An 18,405-nucleotide genomic window follows, 5' to 3' on the forward strand; every position below is an offset into this window, starting at 1 on the left:
TATCATAAGCCTATACAAGAAACCCACTGATGGGTTTAACAATCACACAAACCTATGGTTTCTTAATAAGCAAGTAATTTGGTTTTGCTGGTACATTAAGCAAACTGAATTATAATAAAAACTTTGGTTTATAAATAGCTGGACTTATTCAATGTATAGTTATGTATAAATCAGGCCATAATGTAACCCTTTTGTAACTACTTATATATTTATCAGAAAACTATTCACAATGAGTCATTTTCGATTTTATAGCAACCTTGAGAAAAAGAAATTTAAACTGCAATTTAAATACAATTGTTCGTCCAACTCTATGTAATTTATTTTAAGGCAAACTAAGCCCAGGTTAGTACTTAGATGAAAAACTTTAGAAATGCCCGTGGCTGTTGTTTAGGTTGGGGGGGAAAAGCAAGAAAGATAAAGGCAAAGCATTTCTGTAGAGCTGCCAACAAAATTGCATACCTGTTTCTCTGAAACCAGGTACGGAGTTGCTTTTGATTCAAAGGAAAAATCTTGGACAAGTAAATATATAATTGCACTATAAAAATTCCACTCTACGTCAGCCTCTTAGGAGCTTTCTTTCAGGACTCATACAGAAAGAATGACTACACATTATATTCGACCCTAAGATCACAATCCTATATATTTGATTATTTGGCTAAAATAGTTAGGAGCTGCTAAACTCGGTGTGTGTGTATGTGTGTGTGTGAGAGAGAGAGAGAGAGAGAGAGAGAGAGAAGAACACTCTTGCCTTCGAATAAGCCTCACTACGGGAGTCCCCAGGCAAGCAAATGTGCGAGATCCGTCCCAAGGCGCACGGTTTACACATTGCGCCTGCAAAGCGCAAGCGTAAGTACCATCAGAAACCGAACCAGAGCTTCTTGGGAGTTGTAGTTGTTCAAAATGCCACCTAAAAAGTTGATTTCATTCTAACCCACAATGCCTCAGAATCCTTGACCCGGAATAAGCCAATCGGAGGGGGGCTCATAATAAGGCGAACCACGAATGGAGGGCAGACGCCTTCGGTTTCAGCCAATCGCGTCTCAGGGATTGCAGCGGTGCCGGAAAGCGGCGATCACCCGCCTTGCTGGATGAATGCTGCCTTGGCGGGTCGGCGATTGCACTTCAGCTGCTGACCTTCGCCGGGCGCCCGGAAGTTCTAAGCGTCTCCTCTGCCCGGGTCTCCGGGTATGCGAAGGCGGCGGCAGCGGCATTAGCCGATACGTGATTTGGAGTGGTCCTTCCTCCGTGGGGCGGGAGTACCAAAGCGCCTCCCCTTCTGCGTCCAATGAAAGTGAGGGCGGTAATGGGGATCCCTGGACCTGGGAATGGGGCTTGTGGGGGACGAGGACGGGACGGACGGGTGGGCAGGAAAGGGATGGGGAGTTGAGGTGGGAGTGGATTGAAGGTGGCCGGCAAAGAACACAAGACGAAGATCATGAACGCCGCTACTTCTTCGATGCCTGGAGTTCTTTTAGAGATCCAAATTATCCTCCTGGCCAAGACTAAGGATTTGCAATCACACAAGACCCAGTGGCAGTTGGCTGCTAGTTAAGGGTTTAGCCTTAGAGCTCAACTCAATCTTGTTAACGTTCAAACGGAAACACAGATCGGGTAATTAGCTTTTTTTTAAATGAGTGAGGTTGCAATCCTATTTACCTCCCTTAAAACCAGTGTAGTGATTTCGTTAATATTATAGGATCCCTCCCAGTGCAAGAGTTGCAGTGCAACAAAGTGCCAGGAGGCCAGGCAGTTGTTGGCGTTAACCACTTGTAGGGATGAAAGCAAAAGAAAAGGTGCAAGGTCCAGTGTCCTAACTGGAATATGTATTGCTAGAAATAAGTTGCAGACTACTGGTGGATGAATATGCATAGGTTTGGACTTTGCAGTGCCATTTATCTGAAGGCTGTAATTGCGTGCTTGGAAGTGCTAGTGAAATTGCTCGATTTCCAATTAAGTATCCATAGAACAGCACTTCAAATTCAGTCACATGTTTTCTTTAAGGCACTATTTCCCATAGTGGGGTTTCTGTGGTTTGAATCGTAGGAATTCATCAGATCTTATTATCTACAAATTTTTAAATGAAGTTTCTTTCTAAAGTTTGTGCGAGCAAGTTATTGGCTTTGAATTTAGTTATAGTAAGAAACTGTTGAGTAGTTCTATGATATTTGTGTCGCACTAAACAAAATTTGCTCATATGTCAACTATATAAACAGCAATTTATATAATATTTCTTATGTCTGATCCTAAAATTCTTCACCTTGGCACGCCTTCAATTTGCTTTGGTGTGGAACTTCTGGATAAGAATCAAGTTTTTAGGGTTAGGGTTAAAGGCCTATTCAAATGGGGACAGTCACTTCCCATTTAGAAGGAGCTCTGCAGATAGTTGTCAACTTATGACCACAGTTGAGCCTAAAATTTCTGTTGCTGAATGAGACAGTGGTTAAGTGAGTTTTGTTAAGTGAGTTCTATTGTTGAGCGAGACAGTTGAGTGACTTTTGCCCCATTTTATGATCTTTCTTGCCACAGTTGTTAAGTGAATCACTGCAGTTAAGTTAGTATCATCATTAAGTGAATCTGATTCCCTATTGATTTTGCTTGTCAGTCGGTCGCAAAAAAGGACCACATGGCACTGGGACAATGCAACCATCATAAATATGAGTCATTTGTCAAGTGTGAAAAAGGATCACAAGTTATTTTTTTCAGTGCCATTGTAACTTCAAATAGTCACTAAATGAACTCATGTAAGTTGAGGACTACCTATATTTTGGGTTTACCTGAACTGAAAATATACCCTGCTGGTACGTATACTTCAAAGTAAGATTTATAGTGGTGGTTTTTCAGGGAATGTTGATCGCCATTATATATGGAATTAACTGTGAAACTTATAAGAATCCTCCAATATTTGTGGGAATGTAATATACTTATTGTGTTTCTAGCTTTTTATTTATTTAAAGAATGCTCCAAGCTGTGTGATTAAATTAAAACACCTACATTATTATTTATTACAAATACAAATAATATACCAATTACTTTATTATGTATTACAAATACAATATATATTACAAATACAAATAATTATACCTATCACATAATGGGTAATTGTAGCCATGTTTAGTCTTTGAGAGAAAAAAATTAATTCACAAATGGTTATCATACTTAATAAATATTAAATATATACTTTCTATGTTTTTGTGATATTAACAAATAAAAAACTAAAATATTTATTTTCTGCATATATTAATCTTGCTAATGTGTTTATGTAGTCCTGTGGATTCTGATGCAGGACTTCACAATTTTAAAATCTCACAGCTTGTTTGTATGTGTGTGTGTGTGTGTCTATGTGTATCGTAGATTTTCATGGGTGTAGGTATGTTGGTCTTGTTGTATTCGAACACCAGCTTGAAGATGGCGAGTGAGACCTCGTTGAAACGTTGCCAAGACAATTTCAATCTTACACGGGAAAAGACCCGAATACAACAAGACCAGCATACCTACACCCGTGAAAATCTACGAAAGCATACATACATACATACATACATACTTATAAATTATTTTAAACCACAGCATGCATTTATGTTTTAGCACTTACGAAATTACTTCATATCACTATAGTTATTGATAACAACTTCCTTTGTAGTAGAATCATATGTATGACAAAGAAAAATGAATACCTCAATGAATGTGGAGCCTGATGCACTCACTGTAGTAAACCAGCTGAGAGATCTGGCAGCTGATCCTTTGAATAGAAGAGCAATTGTCCAGGACCAGGGATGTCTACCAGGCCTTATATTATTTTTGGATCATCCCAACCCACCAGTTGTCCATTCAGCACTGCTTGTAAGTATTATTGGATAGCTCATCTTGTAGCATTAAGGGCTTTGGGTAGCTGTGGAATCTGAAATGTAAGAATCTAAATGCATATTTGCTATCATGCGTTTCCATGATTACACTCAATGTGGTTGCAGTTGTTAAGTGATATCAAGGGTCGCTAAGCAGACAAGGGTCCCAAGTAAAGAACACGGGCGAACCTTTCATTGGAGAAGACCTTGGGAGGCCTGATGCAGTTGTGTGTGAGTTCTGTGGGGTGTTGTGGACAAGTTTCTCTGCTCTGGGGGTTGAAAATCCTCCCTGATGAAATCTAAGCAGGATTTTTAGTTCTTGAGCGGAGAGATACTCATCTGTAGGTTGTGCTGGGTCTCCCAAGGCCTCCCCCCCCCCCCCCCCCACGGGGTTCCCCATACTCCTTATCTTACTGAGCTGCCTCCCTGCTCTCTCACTGAAAATCCTTCCTGGCAAAATTGAAGCAGGGTTTTTAGTGCCTGAGTGGAAAAACAGTGCATAAATTTAAAAGTAATTTTTGGGGGTTTTAACATATTTTGCATATACATCAGTTGGTTTTGTAAGGAACATTATAATTTGTATATTGATATGGCTGGGGATGGGTGGCTCCGGCTAAGACACTGAGCTTGTCGATCAGAAAGGTAGGCAGTTTGGCGGTTCGAATCCCTAGTGCTGCGTAACGGAGTGAGCCCCCATTACTTGTTCCAGCTTCTGCCAACCTAGAAAGCATGTAAAAATGGAAGTAGAAAAATGCAAGTAGAAAAATAGGACCACCTTTGGTGGGAAGGTAACCGCTTCCATGTGCCTCTGGCATTTAGTCATGCCGGCCACATGACCACGGAGACGTCTTCGGATAGCGCTGGCTCTTTGGCCTTGAAATGGAGATGAGCACCACCCCCTAGAGTCGGGAACGACTGGCACATATGTGCGACGGGAACCTTTACCTTATGGTTGGGGAAATCAAGGCTGATGTTAATCAAAATGTTGGAAATATCATTTCTAGACAATCTTTTTTTCTAATCTTTTTTGAAAGCCTGCAATGATGGAGCAGCCACAACTTCAGGAAGCAGACTGTTCCACTTCTGAATGGCTTTCAGTCAACTAAGCTTCCCCCCATTGGTTCTTGTGCTACTCTTGACTGCTCTGGAGAGTAATTCATATACTCTGCCCTGTGACATTCTTTCAAATATTGGAAGACTGCTATCACATTTCCCTTAGCTTTCTTTTCTTTAGCCTAGGATTCTAAGACCTATGCACTTTTAACCAATTTCACAGGATCTCCAAGTCTCTCACCATCCTTGCCCTTTTCCCTGCACTCTTTCTAATTCGTATTCATTTAACTCTTCATTGCATTTACCTAATTTGTGCTTCCAGAACTAATATGCAAATTAAAACCCAGTTATTTTTTAATATGCAGTTTCCCAAACACAGACTGTATATTCTAACTGCATATGTATTAGGTGGAATGTCCACATGATTATTAAAATCCCAAGTGTAGAAATAGCCAAATTTGAAAAAAATATATCTGAAATCGAACAAATCAGAATTGCCCATTATTAATTTTTTTCATAGAGAGACAAACATTATTTTTATATTTACCTAGCACATATATGCTAACAGGTGAGAAGGGTGATATAGAAATGTGATGAATGAATAAATAAGCAGTAGCTTTATGTTGTAAGCATCAAATAACCTATTTCCCAATCTTTTGAATTACTACAATGCATTTTTGAGTGGTGTGAAAGAAAATGCTGAGAATGTCTTTTGCTTTGGTTGATTCTTTGATCCATTTGTTTCTAATAGGCTTTACGTTATTTGGCGGAATGTCGGGCCAATAGAGAAAGGATGAAAAGTGAACTAGGGATGATGCTGAGTTTACAGACTGTCGTACAGAAGTAAGTATAGCATGCTTACTGTGGTAAATGTGCCTTAATTGTCTTTTCCTTTTAAATTGCTTTCCAAGTCATATATACAGCAATTCAAAGGCAATTTGTTTTTGCTGATTTCATACAATATGATCATTTAATCTCAGCTTTAAAGGTAACAGTGATCATATGACTGGAGATACAGTGCACTGGCTGGAATTAGGAGGACCTGTCATAAGTACCATTCATTCAGTGCCACTGTAGATTTGAATTGACATTGAATGACTGATGATAACCTGAAAACTACCTATATGAAGGTCCTAAGAGACAAGAAGTTAGCCCTGCTGTATTCCAAGTACAGGTTTCATCAGCTAATCCCAGCACTGCCAAACTTAAGGGAGTCTCATATTGTCGTCCAAAGTATCTGAAGGATATCAGTGTCCTAAATGTTGCTAAAAGGTACTAAAGTGCAGATTTTGTGCAGTTGTTTTGCTTATTTTATGCTTTATGTTAATTAGATCAGCGATCCATGAGTAGCTGAAGGTTAACATTCATAGCTCGTTTGATAATCCTGAGGATCTTTACAATGCCTTCCCCCCCCCTATTTTATAACTTAGGGGGATCTTGATAGCTAGGAACTTTTAATGCAGATTGGCAAATTAATGAAAGCCGAACTCTAATTATTTAGCTAGAAGCACTTTTTATTCCATGGTAGTCTACTTTTGCTAGGATATGTTGAACTAAATCCAGCACAGATTTTTCCAATTTATTAGTTGCCTAAAATAATCAGCTAAATTAATATGTATTTAATTGCACAAGAATCCCTTGCAGGTATGTATCTCCCTTACCCCTACTTCTGTAAATCTAACCATTTCCATCAGTTTTAATTTAATACAGCTTTAATTGCTTGTAGTTCCTATTGGAAAAGTTTAAACTGATTATCTTGCCAGAAGCAAAGGGAGAATGATATCCTTCAATATGGTAATACTATGAATCCAGATTTCCTTGATGATAATTGAATAAAATCCTTTAGCTACTATGGCTATTATTCAATACAACAGAAGATAATAAGTGCACTGCTAATGGATAGCAGGAGTCTATTTTGAATCTATAGATTGAATTTTGTATTTTCTTCATGATTGACACACAAATTTCTCATATGATGGTGAGAAAAATACAATTGTGACTCAATTCATTTTTAAGCTGGATTTTTTAAAATTATAGTTTGTGGAACAATAAGTATTTTGGTTTATGTACAATTAATGGTAAGCAATATCAGGAGAGGTAGCTCATTCTTTGATTTTGACTTTCTGGGATTCTTTGAAATTGTGAACATTTTATACATTAATCATTGAGGTAGTGAGACAATGGATGCACATTGTATTGTGCAATATGGAGTTTAGGAATACAGCTTCAGTTTAATTTTAATGTTTCTAAAGAAAAGGCAACAATGCCATCTGCTGTGCTTAATTGGAACATGCCTAAATAATTTTTTGAAGATATAGTTCACGTATTTTTAATGCAATTAGAACTAACTTATTGGGGAACAAAACAAATAATACAGCAAGTGTTTATTTGCTCAGTAACAAAGTACCTTGACTGACAAAAGGGTATAATCAAATAAGTTAAATACAATAATAAAATACTTACTGAATATTTACAACTGAAATTTTCTAGGAACTGATAATATTTTCATAACTATTACACAAAGGTGCCATTCCAGAAATATGGAGAAGAATTAACATTATTATTGTACCAAAGGAGCATTGTTCTGATTAAACTAAAATAGTCCCTAAATATAATCCCATTTTCAGCAACATTGGATTTCTATTTCTCCATTTTGTGGGGTATATGTGTGCTGAAATGTATTCATTACCCTTGTGATTTTGTGTTGATCTCTGAAACTATAAAACATATGTTAGATGTTAGACAAAGTGTGTGTATATACCTACAGGAAATATACATAGATACATATTTCAAAGCTACTATTTAACTGTATGCTAATAGCCTTTGTTAATGTTCATCTTAATGTTCATATAACAGCAATTTCCCATCTATCTTTAATATAATACTTTCTGAAAGGAAATCCAAGTAAGGTTGGGTTGTTTTATTCCAAGGCTAAGTGCTACTTTCTCAAATTTTTTATATAGCAATAGCAATAGCAGTTAGACTTATATACCGCTTCATAGGGCTTTCAGCACTCTCCAAGCGGTTTATAGAGTCAGCATATTGCCCCCAACAATAATCCAGGTCCTCATTTTACCCACCTTGGAAGGATGGAAGGCTGAGTCAACCCTGAGCCGGTGAGATTGAATAGCCGAACTGCAGAACTGCAGTCAGCTGAAGTAGCTTGCAGTGCTGCATTTAACCACTGCGCCACCTCGGCTCTCTGAGTAATATTCTCAGAGTAATATAACATTACTCTGGATGGGAGCAGCGTATAACATTTCTATTCTGTTCCAAGCAACTTCCATATCTTTTTCCTTTATGTTCAGTTCCCCAGACTATCAGGTCAGTCATGCTTATAGATTTAGATTTATGCCTTTCCATATGTACAAATAAATACACTTACGCTTAAACCCTGTCAATGTTCCCTCTAATTTTTTTCAGTGTGTGTGCGGAAAAGTATAGTGTTTGAGCGGCACATTTTCATGCCTGAGCACATGGATTTTTTTCACAGATGTTTCACAGAGCAATTGATATAGGATCTGAATTGGAATGGAGAAAAATGGTTTTGTGCATGAGTGTGTGTGTGTGTGTATGTGTGAGTTTGTGTTTGAGTGAGTGAGGGATCCGGTAAGGGAACTGCGCCTATTTAGAAAAGAAGGTAAATTATTGCAAACATGATCAGTTGAAGATAAGTATGGGGACAGGTTGGGCGGTAGAGAGAAAGTGATGAAAGAGTGGGAGAGAGGAAGAGAGGAAGAAAAGAGGGAAGAGAGACAGAGAAGGAGAGAGAAAGTGACAAGAATGGGAAAGAAGGAGAGAGAAAGAGAAGAGAGACAAAGAGAAAGAGGATGAGAGAGACAAAAAGAGACAAAGAGGAGAGAAGGGAGAAGGAGAGAGAAAGTGATGGAAGAATGGAAAAGAAGGAGAGAGAAAGAGAAGAGAGACAAAGAGAAAGAGGATGAGAGAGACAAAAAGAGACAAAGAGGAGAGAAGGGAGAAGGAGAGAGAAAGTGATGGAAGAATGGAAAAGAAGGAGAGAGAAAGAGAAGAGAGACAAAGAGAAAGAGGATAAGAGAGACAGAGAGAGAAGAGAGGAAGAGGAAAGAGTAAGAGAGAACATTTCATTTCAATCCTGAGGTGCAAATATTCTCTTTGATTGGTAATTTTATTTGTCCATTTACTATCCAATACTCTCATTTGTCCTTAAGTTCATCAAGAATTCCCTTCTTTTTATTGAATTTATCACAATACTTTGAGAACAACTTTTTCAGCATAGCTTTACAGCTATTTAAAATATATGTAATTTAGGTCAGGTTTTCAGAACATTAGTCTATTTATAAGTCACTAAGTGCAAAGAAACAGAATTCAGAAAGTTGGCTTCCCTTTTTATAATTGCCTGCTTAATTTTCTACCTACATTTTTGATAACTGATATTCACTGTTGACCCAAGAAGCAAAGAACCCCTCCCTCCCTCCCTCCCTCCCCCCCCCTCTCTCCGTCTGTCAGTCTGTCTCTCTGTCTCTGTCTCTCTCTCTCATCTGGCTCTCCTCTCCTATTATCTCACAAGGCGTCTCACAAAAACCACTGTGCGGCATTTGGAAACTGCTGCGCGGTGTTTTGTTGCCATGTGCGCAGCCATGCAGCCGCACAGTTTAGAGGGAGCATTGAACTATGTGTTAAATATTTTCCCTTAAACAGATATTATTTAAAGAGTCATATTTCTAATTCATTGTTGGGGCTCTGAATGTCTCAATGTCTTTTTTTGAATTCTCTCATCTGATTGTCACTCTTTTATTCACTGTCAGCTACCAGATTGTTTTGCTCCTTATACTTCCTTTGTCCATGCTCCCTCTCCTCCCATTCATCTCTGGTTTTTCTGTTACTACTATGAACTGGAGAATGTCAGTTGACTACCACAAATCTATGATTTTTTTCTTATAGACGTACAACAACTAGCTCAGTGTTTCTCAACCTCATCCACTAATATGTCTGGACTTCAACTCCCAATAGACAATTTAACCCAACATCCATAATAAATTAACAATAATGATAAAACAAGACACCAAACTCTTTCTCTGTCATCTTCTGGAAAGTATTTAGCAAAGGAATCTTTTTGTAAGGGGTAATTGTTTTGTAAAACTAAGGACCAAGATTGAAAAATAGTCTTAGGATCTATAGTCCTGGTTATATTGTAGAAGTAAAAAACAAACAGCTGTTTTTTCTGGGAGAATTGTAAAAGAAATTGGGTTAAGAAAAAACTATAATACATCTAAATAAATATGATTTTGCTTTGCCTTAGGACCACAACGCCTGGGGAAACAAAACTATTAGCTTCAGAAATCTATGATATTCTTCAGTCTTCCAATATGTCTGACATGGACAATGTGAATGAGATGAATTCTAGACGTCGAAAAGCTCAGTTTTTTCTTGGAAGTACAAATAAACGTGCTAAAACAGTAGTTTTACATATAGATGGCCTTGATGATTCGGTAAGAAATTCATATACATTTTAGAATTTATAACTCACACTGAAATATGAAAAAGAAAACAATTGTTTTTTGTAAACATATTCTTTGTGTGTAAATTAAATGTAATGTGTAACTAAATGTAAATATAAATAATCTGCGTTAAGTCTATTTTCAAATCCCTTGGGTATGATTTATTACAAATAACTTTGTAATGAACATTTCAGGAATAACTTTACATTTCCCAAGAAACTAACCACAGAAATGTCTCTGAATATATACACTTATTGATCTATGTTCATCCACTTTAAGGCCTGGAAGTAAGTAAAAGACCTGGGTAAGAAATTGGGCATATGTAATTACAATGGAAATCTATAGGAAAATAGTGACATAGGCCGAACAGGCTGCCAATCTTATCAGGTGGCTGGCTACACGTTCTTTCAGAATATTCTTTTCAGGTTCATTCTAATTTCCATTCTCTCCTACACCAATTGATTCATACAAAACATGCAAGCGTTTATATATTATTCTGCTTGGTGGTTTATAATATACATAGAAAATTAAACTATAAATCACATAATATAAAAAAGGTACTAGGATTGCCTAGGCACACAAAATTCTTGGTTATTTTAACTTTCAATACCACTTCTACCAATTTATCTGGAATAAATAAAGCTGACTAACATATTATCCTGATCCCCCTGGTCTCTTTTAAAAATTAGTGTCATATTTGATGCCTTCCAGTCTTCTGGCATTGAACCCTATTTGACAAACAAGTTACTCATTTTGGGGAGTTCAGCGGTGTCACATCTTGAGCTCTTTAAGAACTCTGCCATCTGGACGTGGCGATTGTTTTCTAAAACAATACAGTATGGGAGACAGCAATATTTCACCAATACTACAACTGCTGTATGGGTTATTTGCAACCAAATAAAGGGAACGTTATTTTTCTTGCTACTTTTTTATTTAAAATTCTCCTTAATTTTTTTTATTAAGAATAAAAAAAAATTGTGTCTACCAAAAAAATAGTAAGTTTTTTAAAAAAAATTGGCTTTGTTTGCAGTCGTTATACATTGTATATTTCTTTTGACTGTTGGATAGTAGATATTAAATGAGATCTCAGTGGAGTTTTTATAGAACGTCAAATAGATTCTGTAAATTTATCCTCGCATTTCCCCGTAGAAAACATCCGAGGGCCATGTCTAGCTTTTTATGGCTGCCCAGAAAAATATAAAACTGTTTGAACAGGTTATCTACAGTGCCCCTTATGTTTCAGTTTCAGTTCTATATCATTGTAAATTATTGAACCTGATCTTTTGCTGCATTGCCTTACATCTTGATCAAGTTAGCCTGTAAGAGAAGCAGATTTACAGATGATGAATCCTCACTAATAAAGCTGGTGGGGTAATAATCTGAGTAACAATCAGCATGCACGATGTGGGAAGTATGAATGAGATGAAATCGGATCTGAATTGATCCAAATGGTTGAGGCAGGTTGATTTAAATTACAAATGATTCCAAAAAACATTTCTGTGGAAGGATTCAATTTGTTTTAATAGATTTAAAGGCATCTCACATATTTAATGATTCAGCTTTCTAAGAGGATTCAGTGATTTGACTAAATCTTCAAATCAAGTATTTGCTCAGACCCAGTATGGACTCAGGCCTACACTTCCAGAATAACATTTATTTCTCTTTTGGCTTTCTTTCTCCTTCTTTCATTAAAACAGAGCTAATTAGTTCGCCTAAATTTGTCCCTGTTATTGTAATTAACTTGGTTGTTTATGTGTTTGGCCATTGGTGTGTCTTAAATGTTTCTAAAAGCCAAGAAAATACTGTCGAGTCCTTTGTGCTCTCTGAACTTGATTATTTCCTTGCAGACATTTCATTACCCAAGTAGTAAAGACCAAACTCACTCTCACAGATGATGTTACCTTAGTTGGATAATTAAATGTCCTTAAGGTCTCCTCATAACCAGACATAACTTCATATCTCTTTTAACCTTGATCAAGTACATCAATTTTATAATCCCTTTAATAAAGTTGATCTTCAATCCCTTCAAATAATGTTCTACAATTTGATTTTTTAAAATTATTTTCTTCTTCCCTTCTCACAAAATTCTTGGAAGTTTTAACAAGACTCTTTTGTAAATCCAATGTAGGAAAATTATCCAGGACCACAATTGTTGGGGGCAATATGCTGATTCTGTAAACTGCTTAGAGAGGCTATAAACACTATGAAGTGGTATATACGTATAAGTGCTGTTGCTATATTCCCTATCATTTTTGTAGGCTGTCATTTTTAAGTCTACTTTAAAATTAATCTCAATCTTGACAGGGAAAACTTGTTCCTCTCCCATAACATTTATTAAACACATAGATACTTTTAAAATTAACTTTTGGGTCCATTGTTCAAAAATATCCTTCAATATATCCAATGTTAAAATTTTTTACAATAGTGCATTCACTAATTTATGTGTTCTTCTCCTTTAATTGTTACCTTTAGTTCTTCTGGTGCCCTCTAGTGTCCAACCGTCAAAGTCTCATCCTAGCTACTTTTTAAAAAAACAAAACAAAACAAAAGCATTTTCTCACTGAAAAGGTTTTTATAATAATTTTAAAATCTTACTCCAATTCATCTGTTCCATCAGTCTGTTTGTAACCTTCTGAAATTAAAATTCTACTAACACTTTTGCTGTTTCTTCTACACCCTTGTAAAAAAACAACCTTTAAACGTCTAATTAAAACTTTTCCCAATAAGTATAGAAGAAAATTCACTCATTGATTTCAGCCTTGCCAAACCAAAGAGTTAACCAACAATTTCTGAAAGTAATTAGAAAAGGAAATGTGTGAAACTAGTATCCTTTTGAAGGTACCAACCGTGGTTTGAGCAACATGGCTATTTTCTCATCTTCCATAACTGTTAAACTGCTAGCGAAGAGCAACTGTCCGGAGCAGCGGTCTCCAACCTTGGCAACTTTAAGACTTGTGGAGTTGCCGGCTGAGGAGTTCTGGGAGTTGAAGTCCACAAGTCTTAATGTTGCCAAAATTGGAGACCCCTGGTCTGGAGCATTTGCGGGTGATCTGAAGGACAAGGAAGGAATCACAAAGATCTGGTCAACTTGCTGGCTCTTCCTTCCACTGTAGCCATTCGCTCTGCTTTTAGCAGAGCCATCTTCAATTTGCCATTTCTTCCCCAGAAGTCCCTAAAAGAATTAAAGCATTCTGGGGCAATCCAGAGTTGATGAAACTAGCATAGGTTACTGTTGTGTTGTTGCATGGAAGAGGCCCTGTCATTTGCTTAAAGCATAAGATGAGCTTGTGATTTTATAAGCAGACATTGTCAGTTGACATCAGAGTTGAGTTGTGTAGTGCAGTGATGTTCATGAGCTGCCACAGATAAGGAAGCTGAAGGATGTAACAGCTGCTTTGATGCATTCAGTCAGTATGGATACAAGATGTCTGATAAATAGCAACTTAAAACTAACTGCTCATCAGCTAGGATTTCAGTCAGTCAGAACTAAATCACAAGAGACTGTTTAGCTGATCATAACAAAGAAAAGCTGCTTTGCTTTTCAGCACTTTCCATCATTATTCACAGTTGATTTCTCCCTAGTTTGCCTTCAAAATGTAAGCAGAAATGTTACCTTTTTATTTCCCTACAGCCAAATACAAACAATTATTTCTTTTTGTTTAAAAATGTTGTTCTGCTAGATGTTAACTTCATGTTATTTTCCTTAGCATTGATCCATTAACTGCATCTCTTTAATTTCCAGTCACGGAGAAACCTGTGCGAAGAAGCCTTACTTAAAATTAAAGGGGTCATCAGCTTTACATTTCAAATGGCAATTCAAAGATGTGTTGTCAGAATCAGATCAGATTTAAAAGCAGAGGTAAGCGTTCCCAATGGTTTGCTTTCATTATTTTCAGATTCAGGTAGAGATTTTTTTTATTATTTTTTATCTTGCTGCTCTTATTGTTTCCCTTTTCCATTTTTGTGCAGGCACTGGGCACAGCAATAGCATCAACCAAAGTTATGAAAGCCCAGCAAGTTGTAAAAAGTGAAAGTGGAGAAGAGGTGAGAGAACTGCCCACCCAATTAAAGTATATTGTTAAAAGTGTTGGCACTCAGACAGGGGTGTCAAACTCATGGCCCACAGGCCAGATGTGTTACGTGCCCACCCCTGTTTTAGCGAAGGGGGAAAAAGTCATATGATATGTCACATGACAACAACATGATGATGCAAGTTTGACACCCTAGCACTAAGATAACAGCAGCAACAATAATTGTAATCTTTTCATCCAATATAATAATATCCATCACATATAAATGAAATTCTAGGCAGATAAATTTTCCAACCTGCTTTGAGCACCAATATCTGCATAACAGTGCAACAGTATGTGTGGATAAGAAAAGCCATCTATGTTTAGATAGCCCTGTGGAACTCATGAGCATAAAGAATACACACACACACACACACACACACACACACACACACACGCGCGTGTGTGTGTTATTTGTGCTGATAAATAAATAAAGGGAGATACTACACAAATGTAACAAAGGCAACAGTAAAAATATTGGGTTTCTGTTGTGATGGTCTCTTGTGATGAGCCGATAGACAGAGAATGGAAGCAGTTTGCTTCCTCCCACATTTGGGCATACCAGGGTTTGTGACACTAAATACATACATACATACATACCTAAGCTTTTAAAAAAACACCCTTTAAAAATCATTTTTATCCTTTCTGCTAATAAAAGTGAAATGATCTGAAAGTGATTGCAGAAATAAATGTAGCCTAGCTGAAAAGCAAAAGCAAATTTTGAAAAATAACGTATGATATTCCACGATGCGTGTTAACACCATGTTTCATTTTTTGCAGATGTTGGTTCCTTTCCAAGATACTCCGGTAGAAGTGGAGCAAAATACTGACCTTCCTGAATACTTGCCAGAAGATGAAAGTCCTTCAAAGGAGCAAGACAAAGCCGTGTCCCGGGTTGGATCACACCCAGAAGGGGCAGCCAGTTGGCTGAGCACAGCTGCAAATTTTCTTTCCAGATCCTTCTATTGGTGACTTTGAATCAAGGCTAAAGGACTGTGCCAACCAACAGGGGGTAGTTTTCCCATTATTTTGGCGAACTGCCGAGTGCAATTTGCAATAAGTTATCGTAACAGATTTTTTTAGACTACACAAAATATATACTGTGTTTTACATTTTATTGGACATTTTGGCCTTTTGAGCATTCAGAAGATGGAAGCCTCAAATCAACGTTTGTTCATTCCCTCCCCCCCTCCTTTTATGTTTTATTGCCTCACTTTTTAATGTGGGTCCATGATCAACCAAACATTTTTGAATTTATGAAGCTTTAAGTTAACATTCATGATAAATAGGTGCAGAGCCCACTCAACAAAAATGTCAGGACATACGTGCAAAGAAATTGTTAGCTCTGATTTTACAAAATGAAATGCCTTTTTTTTCCTTTTCTTTTTAGCCTTATTTCAGATTATATATTTCAATTAGAAGAAAAGAAAGACAGATTTATTCACCTTTTTTTTCAGAGCCAGGGTGTCATGCTCTATTTGTAGGAATGTAAGATGACTTGGACTTGGAGATTTGTTTTTTTTTAATTGTTAGCCCATAACCACTTTCAATAGGAACGTTTTAGTAAGAAGAAGTTAAGACAGAAATGCATGTGTATTTATACACATAAATAATCTGCTGTAAAAATGCTTCTGACGAAGGCTGTGATTTTCCAAGGATGACAAGAAACTATTGATTGGAATGTAGGTCTTTGCTTTTCACAGACTTCAATTTGTTCCCATGATACTTTGTATGTAGTAGAAAGTGTGGTGACTGATTTGGAAACAAACTTTTGAGTGAGAGCTGAAAATACAAGTTTATGAAGAAGGGATAAGAAACAGGATGCTGAATATGCCATTGTGCTGCTACATTTTAAACGTTTTGGCTTGATAGAAACCATATATTATTCCTATTGCCTTTTAAAGAAGCTGATGTCCTGTGTCAATAGGGCTGATATTTGGAGCTGTATGACAGTCTATGTCATGTCAGAGCCAGGAGCAGGGCAAAATTAGTGCCTGATAGCTAGGGTTGAGGGGCATCTTTGAAAAGATGAAAAGTTCCTAAAAGTGCATTGTAGTTAGTCTGTTAAAACGCCTATACTTGGAGAGCATCATCTTGCATCGTAGCTCCTTAAAGAAGTTCTAAAGTGCTTGGATCTTGTCTTTTAGTTCCCAATAGTGATAAAACAGGTGCTGTTTCAGTCGGCAAGATGTTGAGAAGAACAATTAGATTATTGAAATTTCAGCTGAGATTTTTCTCAGTTTGTTAGAACAACTGCTACGTTGCACCACAGGAGTATAGCTGAGAAATTGCAGTGCTGTTCAAAATTAAGTCCTTTGCAATTCATTTTGTGCTACAGTTGTTACAGATACTGACTTTTTTGAGGCAAAGCTTTATCTTTTGGAAGACCGTAGATTTGTCTTGCACAATTGCAGCAATTAAATAGCATCATGGAATTCTCATATAAACAAAACTAATGTGCAACAGAGAAGGAATAGTCCAAAAATAATTTAAAATTCACCTGAATGCAGTGTCCTTTTAAGATGAAGAATTTACTTTCAGATTAGATTATTTTCTTTTATCATATCTTTATTTGGTTAAAGTTTACGCACACAGAATACAAGCTTTCTAAGGCATGTATTATAATCAATATGTATTACAAAGCATATTGCTGTCTAGAATGTTACAATACCAAATGTGTTTGCAAAGATCTCCGCTGTGTAACTATGGATGCAATGTTTACTTTTCATTTTAACATCTTTTCTCTACATTTTGCATTGCCGCACACCTCCTTTACTACATGACACATCTCTTTGGATATTAGTGATTCTATACTAGTAAATATTAAAATGTGCATTTGGTTTGTAAGTATGCTTTTTTGGTCAGTATTGCAGCTGTCCAGTTAATGTATCTGTAAAACAGATTTTGCAAAACTGTAAAATAAAAGTGTAATATAATGAACTGGCATCCTTCTACTTTTATAAGGATTTTTCCAGCATTTTTGAAACACGAAGTTCAGAATTCATAAGATGACGGTTTGTTTGCAGCGGCCGAAAAGGATTTTTTGTAAGTGCAGTTGCATTGTGAATGTACACTGATTGCTCACAAAAATAAAAATAGGAAATAGTTTTTCAACCTATTTTGACCACAAATAAAACTTATGCTGCTTGTTAGCAGAAACTGAGAATATGGAATGCTTCAACCTCAAAATGCCCTTTTACATCCTTACTATAAGTGTCTTGATGTAAGAATAGCTGTTCTGATTTAATGGCAGAAATATGTCCTTGAAACGGACTATTCTAAATGTTGTACCAAGATTTAATTATTCTATTATTTCAAAGCTGATCCAATTCTGGTAAAGTTGGAACAAGACATTTTGGTGAGACTGTGTTGTAATCTTGAAATATTTTGAATTTATCTATTAAATCTTATGCAACAATGAGAGGTTTCCTCTTTGGAGAAATCATTTATATACTCTCCAGCAGGAGAAGAAAAAAAACTGCATCACACCTTATCTATTACTTTAGGTAAGGATATAAGAAAAATGGCCCATAAAATGAAAAGATTAATTTAATTTCTAGATATAGTTCTGATTGCAGTGTCCTTCAAATGTGGACAGTGCATGTTTAATCAAATTTTATGTAAAGAATATCACTAAAACCTCCAGATATTGGCAGAGTTGTATATTTTATATATTGCTGAGCCAACTGAAGCATGTTGCTGTCTATATTATGGAGCCGTTATATTAATTTCCCAGGTGAGCTGAACTACTGAAGCAAAATATGGTTCTTTGTAAGAAGTGTTTTTTTCATCAGGACACAACACAGGCCAAATAGTCATGCAAACCATACAATTATATGCATTTCTGTTCAAATGAAAATGCTACTAAGCTCATAGTACAATATTGTAACTACCTACAGGATAATTTTATTCTTGCTGTTTTTTTCAATACCGGATTTTCAATTTAGAGGGAACCGCCACTTG

General features: G+C 36.6%; 1 protein-coding gene across 5 annotated transcripts; it reads left to right on the plus strand.

The window, feature by feature from the left end:
- Nucleotides 1-1,008: 1,008 nt before the first annotated feature.
- Nucleotides 1,009-17,382, plus strand: ARMC1 (armadillo repeat containing 1). 5 transcript variants are annotated; one of them, XM_087707006.1, is made up of 7 exons: nt 1,009-1,291; nt 3,641-3,837; nt 5,644-5,735; nt 10,174-10,363; nt 14,115-14,231; nt 14,342-14,416; nt 15,223-17,382. In XM_087707006.1, the coding sequence occupies exons 2-7, from the start codon at nt 3,664-3,666 to the stop codon at nt 15,412-15,414; spliced, it is 840 nt and encodes a 279-aa protein (XP_087563132.1). In that variant the 5' UTR covers nt 1,009-1,291; nt 3,641-3,663; the 3' UTR covers nt 15,415-17,382. The 5 variants fall into 5 exon arrangements, with proteins under 5 accessions (XP_087563132.1, XP_087563135.1, XP_087563131.1 ...); XM_087707009.1 differs by having other exon boundaries at nt 1,009-1,185; nt 3,638-3,837; XM_087707005.1 differs by having other exon boundaries at nt 1,010-1,291; nt 3,638-3,837.
- Nucleotides 17,383-18,405: the final 1,023 nt, after the last annotated feature.

The sequence above is a fragment of the Thamnophis sirtalis genome, unplaced genomic scaffold, assembly GCF_051295495.1.
Source record: "Thamnophis sirtalis isolate CommonGarterSnake01/CBP01778 unplaced genomic scaffold, rThaSir2_p1.2 scaffold_2, whole genome shotgun sequence".
Classification (NCBI taxonomy): domain Eukaryota; kingdom Metazoa; phylum Chordata; class Lepidosauria; order Squamata; family Natricidae; genus Thamnophis; species Thamnophis sirtalis.

Excerpts from the sequence above, each read along its gene's own strand:
- ARMC1 (XM_087707006.1), top strand. The coding sequence starts at position 3,664 with ATGAATACCTCAATGAATGTGGAGCCTGATGCACTCACTGTAGTAAAC. Across the intron at positions 10,364-14,114 it reads TAGATGGCCTTGATGATTCG|TCACGGAGAAACCTGTGCGA; the intron begins GTAAGAAATTCA and ends TTTAATTTCCAG. Across the intron at positions 14,232-14,341 it reads GATCAGATTTAAAAGCAGAG|GCACTGGGCACAGCAATAGC; the intron begins GTAAGCGTTCCC and ends ATTTTTGTGCAG.